Source organism: Schistocerca piceifrons, chromosome 5, assembly GCF_021461385.2.
Source record: "Schistocerca piceifrons isolate TAMUIC-IGC-003096 chromosome 5, iqSchPice1.1, whole genome shotgun sequence".
NCBI lineage: Eukaryota > Metazoa > Arthropoda > Insecta > Orthoptera > Acrididae > Schistocerca > Schistocerca piceifrons.
In genome coordinates this window covers 30,263,794-30,277,946 of record NC_060142.1, presented here as the reverse complement: position 1 = coordinate 30,277,946, position 14,153 = coordinate 30,263,794, and the positions used below count along the sequence as shown (strand labels likewise).

Sequence of the window (14,153 nt, the reverse complement as noted above, 5' to 3'; positions counted from 1 at the left end):
CTTTGAATGGTCCAAACATACGGAAATCACTTGGGACATGGTCTGGTGAGTATGGTGGATGAGGAAAACACTCAGAATGCAGGTCTGTGATTGTTGCAACTGTTTTACGGGCAGTGTGGGGCCTTGCATTGTCATGTTGCAAAAGGACACCTGCTGACAGCAATCCACGTCGCTTTGATTTGATTGCAGGCCGCAGATGATTTTTTAGGAGATCTGTGTATGATGCACTGGTGACAGTGGTCCCTCTAGGCATGTAATGCTCCAAAATGACGCCTTTTTCGTCCCAAAAGAGTGTCAGCATAACCTTCCATGCTGATGGTTCTGTTCGAAACTTCTTTGATTTTGGTGATGAGGAATGGCGCCATTCCTTGCTCGCTCTCTTCGTTTCCGGATGGCGGAAGTGAACCCATGTTTCGTACCCAATAATGATTCTTGCAAGGTAGCCATCACCTTCTCGTTCAAAGCGCCGAAGAAGTTTTTCACAAGCATTAACACGTCATTCCCTCATTTCAGGAGTCAGCTGCCGTGGCACCCATCTTGCAGACACTTTGTGAAACTGGAGCACATCGTGCACAATGTGGTGTGCTGACCCATGACTAATCTGTAAACGTGCTGCAAAGCCATTCAGTGTCACTAGACGGTTTTCCTTCACTATGGCTTCAACTGCTGCAATGTTCTGTTGAGTCACAACTCGTTGTGCCTGACCTGGACGAGGAGCATCTTCCACTGAAGTCACACCATTTGCGAACTTCCTACTCCATTCGTAGACTTGCTGCTGTGACAAACATGCATCACCGTACTGAACCTTCATTCGTCGATGAATTTCAATAGGTTTCACACCTTCACAACCCAAAACCGAATAACAGAACGCTGTTCTTCCCTGGTGCAAGTCGCAAGTGGGGCGGCCATCTTTATACTGACACTGCGACGGTATGTGTGCATCTGCACTATGCTGCCACCTACAGGCCATTCTGCACGCCGTTTGTAGCACGCTTACCAGCTTACAAGATAACAGCGCGAAATTTCGATTTGTTACTACAAATTTAAGGTTTTCATTTGACTCACCCTCGGGATCGTTCTGAGTTCTGTCAAATTCTGCTCGTAGCATCGTTCTCCTATCTCACCGCCATTTACTTCCAAATGGAGGACTGTTTTACCTTCGGAATGTTTTACCGAAGAGGACCATACAGTAGAGCTGCATGACCTCAGAGAAAATTACGGCTGTAGTTTGCGCTTGCCTTCAGCCGTTCGCAGTACCAGCACAGCAAGGCCGGTTTGGTTAATGTCACAAAGTCAAGATCAGTCAGTCAACCACATTGTTGCCCTTGCAACTACTGAAAAGGCTGCTGCCCCTCTTCATAGATCACACGTTTGTGTGGCCTCTCAATAGATACCTCTCCGTTGTGGTTGCACCTACGGTGCTGCTATCGGTATCGCTGAGGCACGCAAGCCACACCACCGACGTCAAGGTCCATGGTTCATGTCGTAAAAGGATAATTTTAATTTTAGTAAAATTCCTTATTCACATTTAGAATCGTGTATGCTAAGATCATACCCAAACTTCTACTTAGTTTTTTATCCCAGTAGATGATCCGAAGATGCCTCACAAAGGTGAAACGCGTTGTTAGTAAAAGAATAAATTGCAACCAAGATGGTTTATAATTCACGTATTCTGCATACGGTTGCTGTACGATACGGCCTAATAGAGTGGAATATATTACACACACACACACACACACACACACACACACACACACACACACACACACACACACGTGTGTGTGTGTGTGTGTGTGTGTGTGTGTGTGTGTGTGTGTGTGTGTGTTAGCTTCTCTGTTATTTTAAGATGCAAGTCTACCAGCGATCATCGTCGTGACTCAAATTCTGAATAAAGACAGTGTAAGGCAGAAATTTGACATATATATTGATGCATCATTACAGATAGAACAGTTCCACGGTTAAACTGATATGCTCAAACATATCTGCTATTTCGGCTTGTGACCATCATATTATTTATCTGCTCAGGCTTGTAGATAATTACTGCGATTTGAAGTCGTTCTGTATGGATGCTGACGGGTCTCTCTCTTTCCCTGAACACTAATCCAGTAGTACTTCGCACTGGAGACCACCAGAGGGGAGTGAGGTCCGAAAAAGTGTGTAATGGGATATCAACAGTTATTTTTACTGGATTGAGAGGTTAGCTTTACCCTGTCGCCGATAGCCAAATACATGTTAACTGTACTGTTCTTGCCGGCCGCGGTGGTCTAGCGGTTCTAGGCGCTCAGTCCGGAACCGCGGGACTGCTACGGTAGCAGGTTAGAATTCTGCCTCGGGCATGGATGTGTGTGATGTCCTTAGGTTAGTTAGGTTTAAGTAGTTATAAGTTCTAGGGGACTGATGACCACAGATGTTAAGTCCCATAGTGCTCAGAGCCTTTTTTTTTTTTTTTTTTTTTTTTTTTTGTACTGTTCTTGGACGTGCAGACTGTAGTGTAAAACTGTCCCATTAACCGGTTATAGCCACTGACGCGAAACAAGCGCTGTGTCATTGTAAGAGGAACTGAGGTGATCGCGTATGCCGGAGTTTACCCCAGTTCATTACTATCCGCGCCACGTAACCATAACGCGCCTGTGTTTAACAAACAAAGGACTGCACCACAATTCAAGAGTGAAATTAAAAATTAAAATAACTTTTCCAAACTTTCCCAGCTTAAGTATATGAATGTTTACACAGTAAAATCTGAAAATGATCAAATAACTATGTTAGGCAAAATATACGAACCTAAGAAAAATAAGTGGCCCTGAATAATAAAATTAGAAAGCTAAGAATTGGTCAGGATATGCAAATGTACGTCACAAATGTTACAACTCTCAGCTTGATGAGAACAAGTTTTGGTAAAAATGGTCATTTTTAGGAAAAATTGAAGCTGCTAATTATTACACTCAGAAAGCTGCAAATTCATATTTAGCTTCAGTTTCATTTAGAAACATGGAATATGAGACACACCGAGCTGCTTCTATCAGTTTTCAAGTTCTTTGCTAAAAACCAAATTTTGAACTAAAACTTGGATTAAGTATCATTCTTCTATTTAATGGAAAGCTCCAATTGAAGCATTTGATTATATTCATGAAATAATACAGCTTTAGCAAGTTCAAAGACTATTGTAAATAACAATATTCACAAGAAACTTAAGAGGCAGTTCAGCGCTCTTTTTCTATTGTCACTTACGTTCTACGAAGTCTAGCCGGCGAAGTTTAAACGCGGTCGAACTAAAAAAATTTCTGTAACTAAAGCAAACTTAACTATATTTATATAAAAACTAAAAAGACCGTAAATTATTAAGGGACAGTGCTATTAATAAGTACGTGCCCGAGAAAGTGGTCATTTAGATACTGCTGTCTGTGCTTGATAGCAAATGTTTCGTTTGGCTGTGCGCTGCGCCCCCTAAATAAAGCCAGAGAGGCAGTGGCAGGACATACTTCACACCGAGATATCAAACTTTCCACGTCAGTCAAACGCCCGCGTGCGTTGTCTCGAATGGCGCTAGAGTTGTGCATATTTGAATGCTTTTTTGGTAAAAGTAGACACTGAACTCACGAGAACTATACACCGTCCCGGATCGCTTAGGTTTCACGGAAGTAACTTTGTGTGCCGCCAGTAATGTTGACAAAACCACATGGCCAGTGGCAAAATTATTTTCCACTTTCAAGTTGATTAGAAGTCAGAGCCATAGAACATTTTACTTGAACTACCTGTACAGGTCGCCTCTGAACTATTAATAATGCTGTTTCCAATAGAGGTATTAGTGACAATACTTTTGTGCGTGTGAAATATTTACAGAATGTATCAATCAATAGAAATTCAGAACTTTCATTTATAGCTATAGTCCCTGATCCCGCTGAGTAAATAGCAAATACGAACATTTTCTGTCAGTGAGCACAAAGAGTAAGGTGGAGTTGCAGACTGAAAATTATGGTCAGTATGTTCTCTATCGATCTCTGGCTAACATCAAAAACGGTCTTCTGGCTCTTGTAGAAGGCGAAGGTAGGAGGAAGGCATGCACAATTATTTAAGTAACGTCATATCGAAGTAACGACCACCGCCACACACCATGTAATCGTCACTTGATCATTCTTTTACGCAACAGCTTTATCTTATTAGAATGTGGCTGGGCAGCATTAATAAATGATTGTGTGGGTAGCACACAGTGTCTGTTTTCGACTATTGAATTCCATTGACTTTATCTTGAAAGTGTCCTGATCGGTTCTCTACACCCGGAAGTCATGGCTTCTAGATCATGTCAGCAATGTGTCCTGTGTGTCACGAGAGTGAACTATGGTTGAGAGTTTCACTCCCATCATCTCGACGTCGCGGCTGACCTTAAATAGCAAACCACAATTACGTTTGGTTTTGAATTACGAATAGTTATTAATGATTCAGATTATTAATATCAAATGTTCATGCACAGAGCTATTACCAATTGTACCATCTTTTTCAGTTACGTCAGAGGTTCTAGTGACCATTGAAATGAACACTGTACTTAGCTTGTAGTACTCGTGCCTTTTTGTGCCTTTACATGACCTTATTCGTTACATTCTGTCACTTCCACGCGCGAGCGTAATTTAAACATTAAAGATTAATCAAGTGCATGTTAATAAAAATTTGATGCGTCAGAGCATATGATCACCTTACAAGTCTCTCTCTCTCTCTCTCTCTCTCTCTCTCTCTCTCTCTCTCTCTCTGTCTCTCTCTCTCAGCATAGCGTCTTCATAAGATCATTAACAACGATCTACGTATGATTTTTAGGGAACATTATGAATTGCTGCACACATCAATACAGGAAATTCAATTTGATTTCGTAGTGTTGTAGAGATAATGTATTTTACAGCTTCACTCTCTTTGTTTACAGGTATACCGTCACTCCTCAGAGGCCAATTATACCATCTACAGCGTTCAGGAAAAGTAAGTACCTGCCTCCCGTGTGCATACTCTTCTTCACTTACAACGATAATCAAAATAATTTGTACCATATTACCAGGTGTACAGTGGATAAGAAACGATGTAGTCAGAGGTATAGGTTGAAAAGCCGTTGAAACTAATGTGGAACTCGGATGACGCAGCTTTTAAAACCGTTGGCAGAAAGACATTTTGCAGCTACTAGGGGTGGATTGAAAATGGTGGCAACACTGCCGTAACGTGAGATATGTGCATCCAGTGGTATGCATGCTATGTGTAGCTGCTAGCACAAGGTCACTTGCCATAGAGCTGCGAGCGGCAGCGGCTGTGTGAGTCAGTTGCAGTGTGTACCGTCTGAAAATGCGGGAGGCCAGTTGAAGCCTCCTGAGAGTATGTTTAGGGAACACGAACAACATGCACGGATCAAGAGCGAAGTGGCTCGTAGTCGTAGTTAAAAACGTTTGTTTCATTTAAAAAGTTTTTTCAGCTCACGAAAAATAAAGGTGGAGGGGAGGGTCCTCGCCTTCTGCACTTCAGTTTTGTTGCCTGTATTACAGAAGTGCGTTTCCTCTGTCTCACTCGGCAGTATACAGACGATCAAAAATCCCCCTGCGGGTCCAGGGATTAGAATAGGCCCGAGGTATTCCTGCCTGTCGTAAGAGGCGACTAAAAGGAGTCCCTCCCCCTCAAGGGGGTAGTTAGCGCCTGCGTCCGGAGACGGACGGTTCCACGACCTATATTAGAAGTCATTTTGGTTTTTCACTTCTTCTCGTTTCTTCCTTCCTTTGGTTTCTTCCTTCCTTTGGTTTCTTCCTTCCTTTGGTTTCTTCCTTCCTTTGGTTTCTTCCTTCCTTTGGTTTCTTCCTTCCTTTGGTTTCTTCCTTCCTTTGGTTTCTTCCTTCCTTTGGTTTCTTCCTTCCTTTGGTTTCTTCCTTCCTTTGGTTTCTTCCTTCCTTTGGTTTCTTCCTTCCTTTGGTTTCTTCCTTCCTTTGGTTTCTTCCTTCCTTTGGTTTCTTCCTTCCTTTGGTTTCTTTCTTCCTTCCTTTGGTTTCTTCCTTCCTTTGGTTTCTTCCTTCCTTTGGTTTCTTCCTTCCTTTGGTTTCTTCCTTCCTTTGGTTTCTTCCTTCCTTTGGTTTCTTCCTTCCTTTGGTTTCTTCCTTCCTTTGGTTTCTTCCTTCCTTTGGTTTCTTCCTTCCTTTGGTTTCTTCCTTCCTTTGGTTTCTTCCTTCCTTAGGTTTCTTCCTTCCTTAGGTTTCTTCCTTCCTTTGGTTTCTTCCTTCCTTAGGTTTCTTCCTTCCTTTGGTTTCTTCCTTCCTTAGGTTTCTTCCTTCCTTTGGTTTCTTCCTTGCTTTGGTTTCTTCCTTGCTTTGGTTTCTTCCTTGCTTTGGTTTCTTCCTTGCTTTGGTTTCTTCCTTGCTTTGGTTTCTTCCTTGCTTTGGTTTCTTCCTTGCTTTGGTTTCTTCCTTGCTTTGGTTTCTTCCTTGCTTTGGTTTCTTCCTTGCTTTGGTTTCTTCCTTGCTTTGGTTTCTTCCTTGCTTTGGTTTCTTCCTTGCTTTGGTTTCTTCCTTGCTTTGGTTTCTTCCTTGCTTTGGTTTCTTCCTTGCTTTGGTTTCTTCCTTGCTTTGGTTTCTTCCTTGCTTTGGTTTCTTCCTTGCTTTGTTCTTCTCCATCTCACTGTCTTCCTTACTCTTTCCCTTGCCTACTTCTCCTTGCCCTCTTCTCCTTGCCTTCTCTGGTCTCCGCCTCGGCGTTTGAGACAGTCTCTTCTCTCTCTACCTCTTTGTCTCTTCTTTTTCTTCTTCTTCCTTCCTCCCTATGCGCGCCTGAAGGCTGACCCACGCGTTCGCACGCGTAGCCGGTGACGGGGTAACGCGTAATACCCCGCCCTGGGTAGACAAGTAAGGCACGCAAGTACCCCCGTGTAAAGGCCAGGCCCAGGGAGGGGTGATTGCCTGAGCTGATCCCTTCTGACCATGCCGATTGGTCCCTCCGTCTGTTTCTCAGGAGGTGTGACCTGAGGTGTAAACATTCACCTAAGGCGGGAGTGCCCTCTGAGAGGGTCCCCACAAGGAAGGAGCGCGCCATCGGAGACGCTGGCAATCATGGGGGATTCCTCCGCAATGGATTTCTCTCCTTCTTCTCTCTCGAATTCTGCCCATAAACGGAAACTTCACCAGCCACCAGTGACAAAAGTACTACCGCCTGCCCCACAGTTCCTCGTAGTTTATCGATCTGAGGACGGCAATGATTTTTCCTCTGTCAACCCTTTCGTTATCCAGAAGGGCGTAGATGCCATAGCCGGATCTGTCAAGTCGTGTACCAGGTTGCGTAATGGTACCTTGTTACTAGAAACTGACAGCGCCTTTCAGGCACAAAAACTGCTTTGGGCCACACTCCTGTACACGTTCCCTGACCGGGTGGAGGCTCACCGCACTTTGAATTCGTCTCGTGGTGTGGTATATACTCGATCACTCGACGGATTGACTGACGAGGAGATTCAATAATTCCTCGCTGAGCAGGGCGTGACGGCTGTCCATAGGGTCATGAAAAAGGTCAACAATGACCTTGTACCGACCCGGACACTTTTCTTGTCCTTTGGTAGTGTTCAGCTGCCGTCGCGTATCAAAGCAGTTTACGAGGTTATTTCTGTTCGCACCTATGTCCCGACACCTACGCGCTGCTACCAGTGTCAGTGTTTTAATCACACTCGCCAGTCTTGTTCCAATGCGGCTAAATGTGTCACTTGTGGCAGGGATGCCCATGAGGGTGACTGTCCACCTCCGTCTCCTCGTTGTGTGAACTGTCAGGGTGACCATGCAGTGTCGTCCCGCGACTGTCCCATCTACAAGGACGAACGCTGTATACAGGAAATTCAGGTCAAAGAGAAAGTGTCCACCTCGGCTGCCCGCAAGCTACACTCCTGGAAATTGAAATAAGAACACCGTGAATTCATTGTCCCAGGAAGGGGAAACTTTATTGACACATTCCTGGGGTCAGATACATCACATGATCACACTGACAAAACCACAGGCACATAGACACAGGCAACAGAGCATGCACAATGTCGGCACTAGTACAGTGTATATCCACCTTTTGCAGCAATGCAGGCTGCTATTCTCCCATGGAGACGATCGTAGAGATGCTGGATGTAGTCCTGTGGAACGGCTTGCCATGCCATTTCCACCTGGCGCCTCAGTTGGACCAGCGTTCGTGCTGGACGTGCAGACCGCGTGAGACGACGCTTCATCCAGTCCCAAACATGCTCAATGGGGGACAGATCCGGAGATCTTGCTGGCCAGGGTAGTTGACGTACACCTTCTAGAGCACGTTGGGTGGCACGGGATACATGCGGACATGCATTGTCCTGTTGGAACAGCAAGTTCCCTTGCCGGTCTAGGAATGGTAGAACGATGGGTTCGATGACGGTTTGGATGTACCGTGCACTATTCAGTGTCCCCTCGACGATCACCAGTGGTGTACGGTCAGTGTAGGAGATCGCTCCCCACACCATGATGCCGGGTGTTGGCCCTGTGTGCCTCGGTCGTATGCAGTCCTGATTGTGGCGCTCACCTGCACGGCGCCAAACACGCATACGACCATCATTGGCACCAAGGCAGAAGCGACTCTCATCGCTGAAGACGACACGTCTCCATTCGTCCCTCCATTCACGCCTGTCGCGACACCACTGGAGGCGGGCTGCACGATGTTGGGGCGTGAGCGGAAGACGGCCTAACGGTGTGCGGGACCGTAATCCAGCTTCATGGAGACGGTTGCGAATGGTCCTCGCCGATACCCCAGGAGCAACAGTGTCCCTAATTTGCTGGGAAGTGGCGGTGCGGTCCCCTACGGCACTGCGTAGGATCCTACGGTCTTGGCGTGCATCCGTGCGTCGCTGCGGTCCGGTCCCAGGTCGACGGGCACGTGCACCTTCCGCCGACCACTGGCGACAACATCGATGTACTGTGGAGACCTCACGCCCCACGTGTTGAGCAATTCGGCGGTACGTCCACCCGGCCTCCCGCATGCCCACTATATGCCCTCGCTCAAAGTCCGTCAACTGCACATACGGTTCACGCTGTCGCGGCATGCTACCAGTGTTAAAGACTGCGATGGAGCTCCGTATGCCACGGCAAACTGGCTGACACTGACGGCGGAGGTGCACAAATGCTGCGCAGCTAGCGCCATTCGACGGTCAACACCGCGGTTCCTGTTGTGTCCGCTGTGCCGTGCGTGTGATCATTGCTTGCACAGCTCTCTCGCAGTGTCCGGAGCAAGTATGGTGGGTCTGACACACCGGTGTCAATGTGTTCTTTTTTCCATTTCCAGGAGTGTATTTGCTAGAAGGAAGCCAACGCTGCTCCCGGCGGGAAAATACAGCACTGTCCTCGCCTCTCCTCAGACTACCAGGGAGGTGGCGACGCAGACATGCGATCTGACCTTCAGCACCACGGTCGTCCGTTCGGCCAGTGCTAAGATCGCGCGGTCGACGTCTCCTCTTCATCCCGTCACCCCTCAGACACAAGCACCTTCATCAGCTTCTGCCAAGACGAAGACCCAGAAGTCAGATGCACGGGCCTTCAAGAAGGAACCATCCCGTGCAGACTTCCTACGTACCTCGAACTCCCAGCCGTCGACCAGTACTTCCACTAAACGACCTTCCAAGAAGGCTCATAGGAAGCACAGTTCTCCTTCTCCGCCACGGCGTATTTCTTCTCCTGCGCCACCCAGCGGTTGCCGCCCCAGGCCGTCATCCGTTTCGCCTGGCCGCACCGCTGGTAGCCGAACATCTGGCCGTCCACCGGTGGAGGAAGCTCCTCCTCCCGGCCATCTTAACGAGATGGCCGATGAACCTATAGAACCAATGGACGATGACTGTCCGCCTACTGATAGCGGCGGCAGTGCTCATTCGAAGCCAGGCCCTCAGTGGCCTTCGAGGTGACCCCTTCTTACATCTTCCTTTTCTTCTCACGATGGCACTTATTCACTAGGATATTCGCAGCATTCGCTCCAACCGAGAGGACTTGAAGTTGCTGCTCCGCTTGCACCGTCCGCTCGTCGTAGCCCTCCAGGAAAAGAAGCTACGCCCATGCGATCACATTGCCTTGGCACACTACACCTCTGTGCGTTTTGACTTACCCCTGTGGTAGGTATTCCGGCTCATGGAGGGGTTATGTTGCTGGTCCAGGATGATATTTACTACGATCCCATCACATTGCACACCGGCCTGCAGGCAGTTGCCGTCCGAATTACTCTCCCCACTTTCACATTTTTCATTTGTACCGTTTACACTCCATCGTCGTCTGCCGTTAGCAGGGCAGACATGATGCTAATTATTGCTCAGCTACCTGCACCATTTTTGTTAACTGGAGAATTCAATGCCCACCATCCCCTTTGGGGCTCTCCAGCATCCTGCCCGAGGTGCTCCCTGTTAGCAGATCTTTTCAACCAGCTCAATCTTGTCTGCCTCAATACTGGTGCCCCTTCTTTTCTTTCGGACACATCTCACACCTATTCCCATTTAGACCTCTCTATATGTACTACCCAACTTACACGCCGGTTTGAGTGGTATGTCCTTTCTGACACCTATTCGAGCGACCACTTCCCCTGTGTCATCCATCTCCTGCATCAGACCCCCTCTCTGTGCTCAACTAGTTGGAACATCTCCAAAGCAGACTGGGGGCTCTTCTCTTCCAGGACGACCTTTCAGGATCAAACCTTCACAAGCTGCGATAGTCAGGTCGCACACCTCATGGAAGTCATTCTCACTGCTGCTGAATATTCCCTCCCTCCCTCACACTACTTCTTCTCCACGTCGCGTACCGGTCCCCTGGTGGACCGCAGCATGTAGAGACGCTTTACGTGCTCGTCGACGTGCTTTACGCACCTTTAAACGCTACTATACAGTGGCGAATTGTATCACTTATAAACGATTACGTGCGCAGTGCCGTCGTATTATTAAAGAAAGCAAGAAAGTCAGCTGGGCTGCTTTCACAAGCACCTTCAACAGTTCTACTCCTCCTTCTGTTGTCTGGGGTAGCCTGCGCCGGCTATCTGGCACTACGATCCACTCACCAGTTTCTGGCTTGACGGTCGCGAATGACGTCCTTATGGCCCCTGAGGATGTCTCCAATGCCTTCGGCCGCTTTTTCGCAGAGGTTTCGATCTCCGCTCATTACCACCCTGCCTTCCTCCCCCGCAAACAGGCAGAGGAGGTCGAATCTGAAAGTTATAATGCCCCATTCACCATGCGGGAACTCGAAAACGCACTTGCCCGGTCACGGCCCTCCGCTCCAGGGCCTGATTCTATTCATATTCAGATGCTGAAGAACCTTTCTCCTGCGGGTAAAGGTTTTCTTCTTCGTACTTATAATCGCATCTGGACTGAGGGACATGTTCCCGCATGCTGGCGGGAGTCTATTGTTGTCCCGACTCCTAAGCCGGGAAACGACAAACACTTGCCTTCCAGTTATCGACCCATCTCGCTTACCAGCTGTGTCTGTAAGGTGATGGAGCGAATGTTTAACTCTCGTTTGGTGTGGCTGCTCGAATCTCGACGCCTACTTACCAATGTACAATGTGGATTTCGTAGGCGCCGCTGTGCTGTTGACCATCTGGTTACCTTGTCGACCTTCATTATGAATAACTTCTTGCGGAAGCGCCCGACCGCGGCTGTGTTCTTTGATTTGGAGAAGGCTTACGACACCTGTTGGAGGGCGGGCATTCTCCGCACCATGCATACATGGGGCCTTCGCAGTCGCCTCCCTCTTTTTATTAGTTCCTTTTTAATGGCTCGACAGTTCAGGGTAAGTGTGAGTTCTGTCCTGTCAGACACCTTTCGCAAGGAGAATGGGGTGCCACAGGGCTCAGTTTTGAGCGTCGCTCTCTTCGCCATAGCAATCAGTCCAATAATGGATTGCCTCCCAGCTGATGTATCAGGCTTCCTTTTCGTGGACGATTTTACCATCTATTGCAGCGCGCCGCATACATGTTTTCTGGAGCGCTGTCTTCAGCGTTCTCTTGACCATCTTTACTCCTGGAGTGTCGCCAATGGCTTCCGTTTTTCTGCCGAGAAGACGGTCTGTATTAACTACAAAGAGTTTCTCCCACCGTCCTTACGACTCGGTCCCGTTGCTCTCCCATTCGTGGAGACAACAAAATTTTTATGTCTTACATTTGACAGGAAACTTGGCTGGTCTCCACATGTGTCTTATTTGGCTGCCCGTTGTACCCGTTCTCTAAATGTCCTCCGTGTTCTCAGTGGTATGTCGTGGGGAGCGGATCGAACCGTCTTACTTCACCTATATCGGTCGATCGTCCGCTCAAAGCTGGATTATGGGAGCTTCGTATACTCCTCTGCACGGCCGTCCATCTTACGCCGCCTCAACTCCATACAACATCGGGGTTTACGTCTTGCGATCGGAGCATTTTATACTAGTCCCGTCGAGAGTCTTCATGCTGAAGCCGGTGAATTGCCACTGCCCTACCGGCGCGATATACTGCTTTGTCAGTATGCCTGTCGGCTACTGTCAATGCCTGACCACCCGTCTTATCGTTCCTTTTTTGACGACTCTCTCGATCATCAATAGGGGTTGTATGTCTCTGCCTTGCTACCCCCTGGAGTTCGCTTTCGTCGCCTCCTTCAACACCTTGATTTTTTACTCCCTGCAACCTTTAGAGTGGGCGAGAGCCACACGCCACCTTGGCTCCAGGCTCAGGTTCGCGTTCACCTTGACCTCAGCTCGCTCCCAAAGGAGGTTACCCCCGGTTCGGTATGCCACTCCCGTTTTGTCGAACTTCGTTCGAAGCTCATTAATATGACCTTCATTTATAAAGATGGCCTTAAGACCAATGACGGGGTCGGGTGTTCTTTTATTGTCGGGGCACATAGTTTCAAATATCGGCTCCATGGCCATTGTTCGGTCTTCACAGCTGAGCTCTTTGCCCTCTACCAGGCAGTTCTTTATATCTGCCGCCACCGACATTCTGCTTATGTCATCTGCTCCGATTCCCTGAGCGCCGTCCAGAGCCTCAGTGATCCGTATTCATTTCACCCTTTTATGCACCGCATCCAACGCTCTCTTCAGCAGCTGGTGGACGACGGTTCTCCGGTTAGCTTTATGTGGGTTCCTGGCCATGTCGGTATCCCTGGGAACGAAGCTGCAGATGCTGCGGCCAAGGCTGCGGTCCTCCTGCCTCGGACAGCTTCTTGTTGTGTCCCTTCATCAGATTGTAGCAGGGTAATTTGTCGGCGCATTTTATCGCTGTGGCATGCCGATTGGGATGCACTTACGGACAACAAGCTTCGGGCCTTGAAACCTCTTCCCGCGGCTTGGACGTTGTCCTCACGCCCTTCTCGGCGGGAGGAGGTAGTTTTGGCCCGGTTACGGATTGGACACTGCCGGTTCAGCCATCGCCATCTGCTGACGGCTGCGCCGGCGCCGTTGTGCCCATGTGGGCAGTTGCTGACGGTCCGCCACATTTTAACGTCCTGTCTGGATTTTACTACAGTGCGTCTTGATCTTGGCCTGCCATGTACTCTCGACGCCATTTTAGCGGATGACCCAGGAGCAGCTGCTCGCGTTCTTCATTTTATCAACTTGACAAACCTGTCTAAGGAGATTTGATTATGCTGTTTTTTTAATTCTGTGCCTGTCAATCTTTTATCGTGTTTTCCCTTGTAGTTGCTGTTTTAAACTTGTGCCTCGCGGTGCATTCCTGACGTAGTCTGGGCGCTAATGACGATTGAAGTTGTGCGCCCTAAAACCACAAAAAAAAGACGATCAAAATAACTTCATAATTGAATAGAGTGACTCACAAGACACTGAGGTGACAAAAATGACGGGATAACTACAAGCGCACACACACATAGATGGCGGTAGTATCTCGTACACAAGGTATAAGAGGGCAGTGCATTGACAGAGCTGTCACATGTTCTCAAGTGATACGTGTGAAAAGGTTTCCCGCATGATTATGGCCTCACGGCGGAATTAAGAGCCTCGCAATGGTAGTTGGAGGTAGAGGCATAGGACATTTCATTTCGGAAATCGTTAGATAATTCAATGTTTCGAGGTCCACAATTTCAAGACTTTGCCGGGAATGGCAAATTTCGGGCATTACCCCTCACTATGGACAACGCAGTGACCGACAGCCTTCAGTTAACGACCGGGAGCAGCGGTATAATGTTACTTATAATCCGT

At 48.0% G+C, this 14,153-nt stretch overlaps 1 protein-coding gene across 1 annotated transcript in view; it reads left to right on the top strand.

Annotated features, from left to right (window-relative positions):
* LOC124798316 (venom dipeptidyl peptidase 4-like) overlaps window positions 1–14,153 on the top strand; it is a 318,770-nt gene that overhangs the window by 136,926 nt on the left and 167,691 nt on the right. The window contains exon 5 of the mRNA XM_047261654.1: window positions 4,910–4,962. Within this exon, the coding sequence (XP_047117610.1) occupies window positions 4,910–4,962 (53 nt within the window). The remainder of the gene's footprint in view (window positions 1–4,909; window positions 4,963–14,153) is intronic.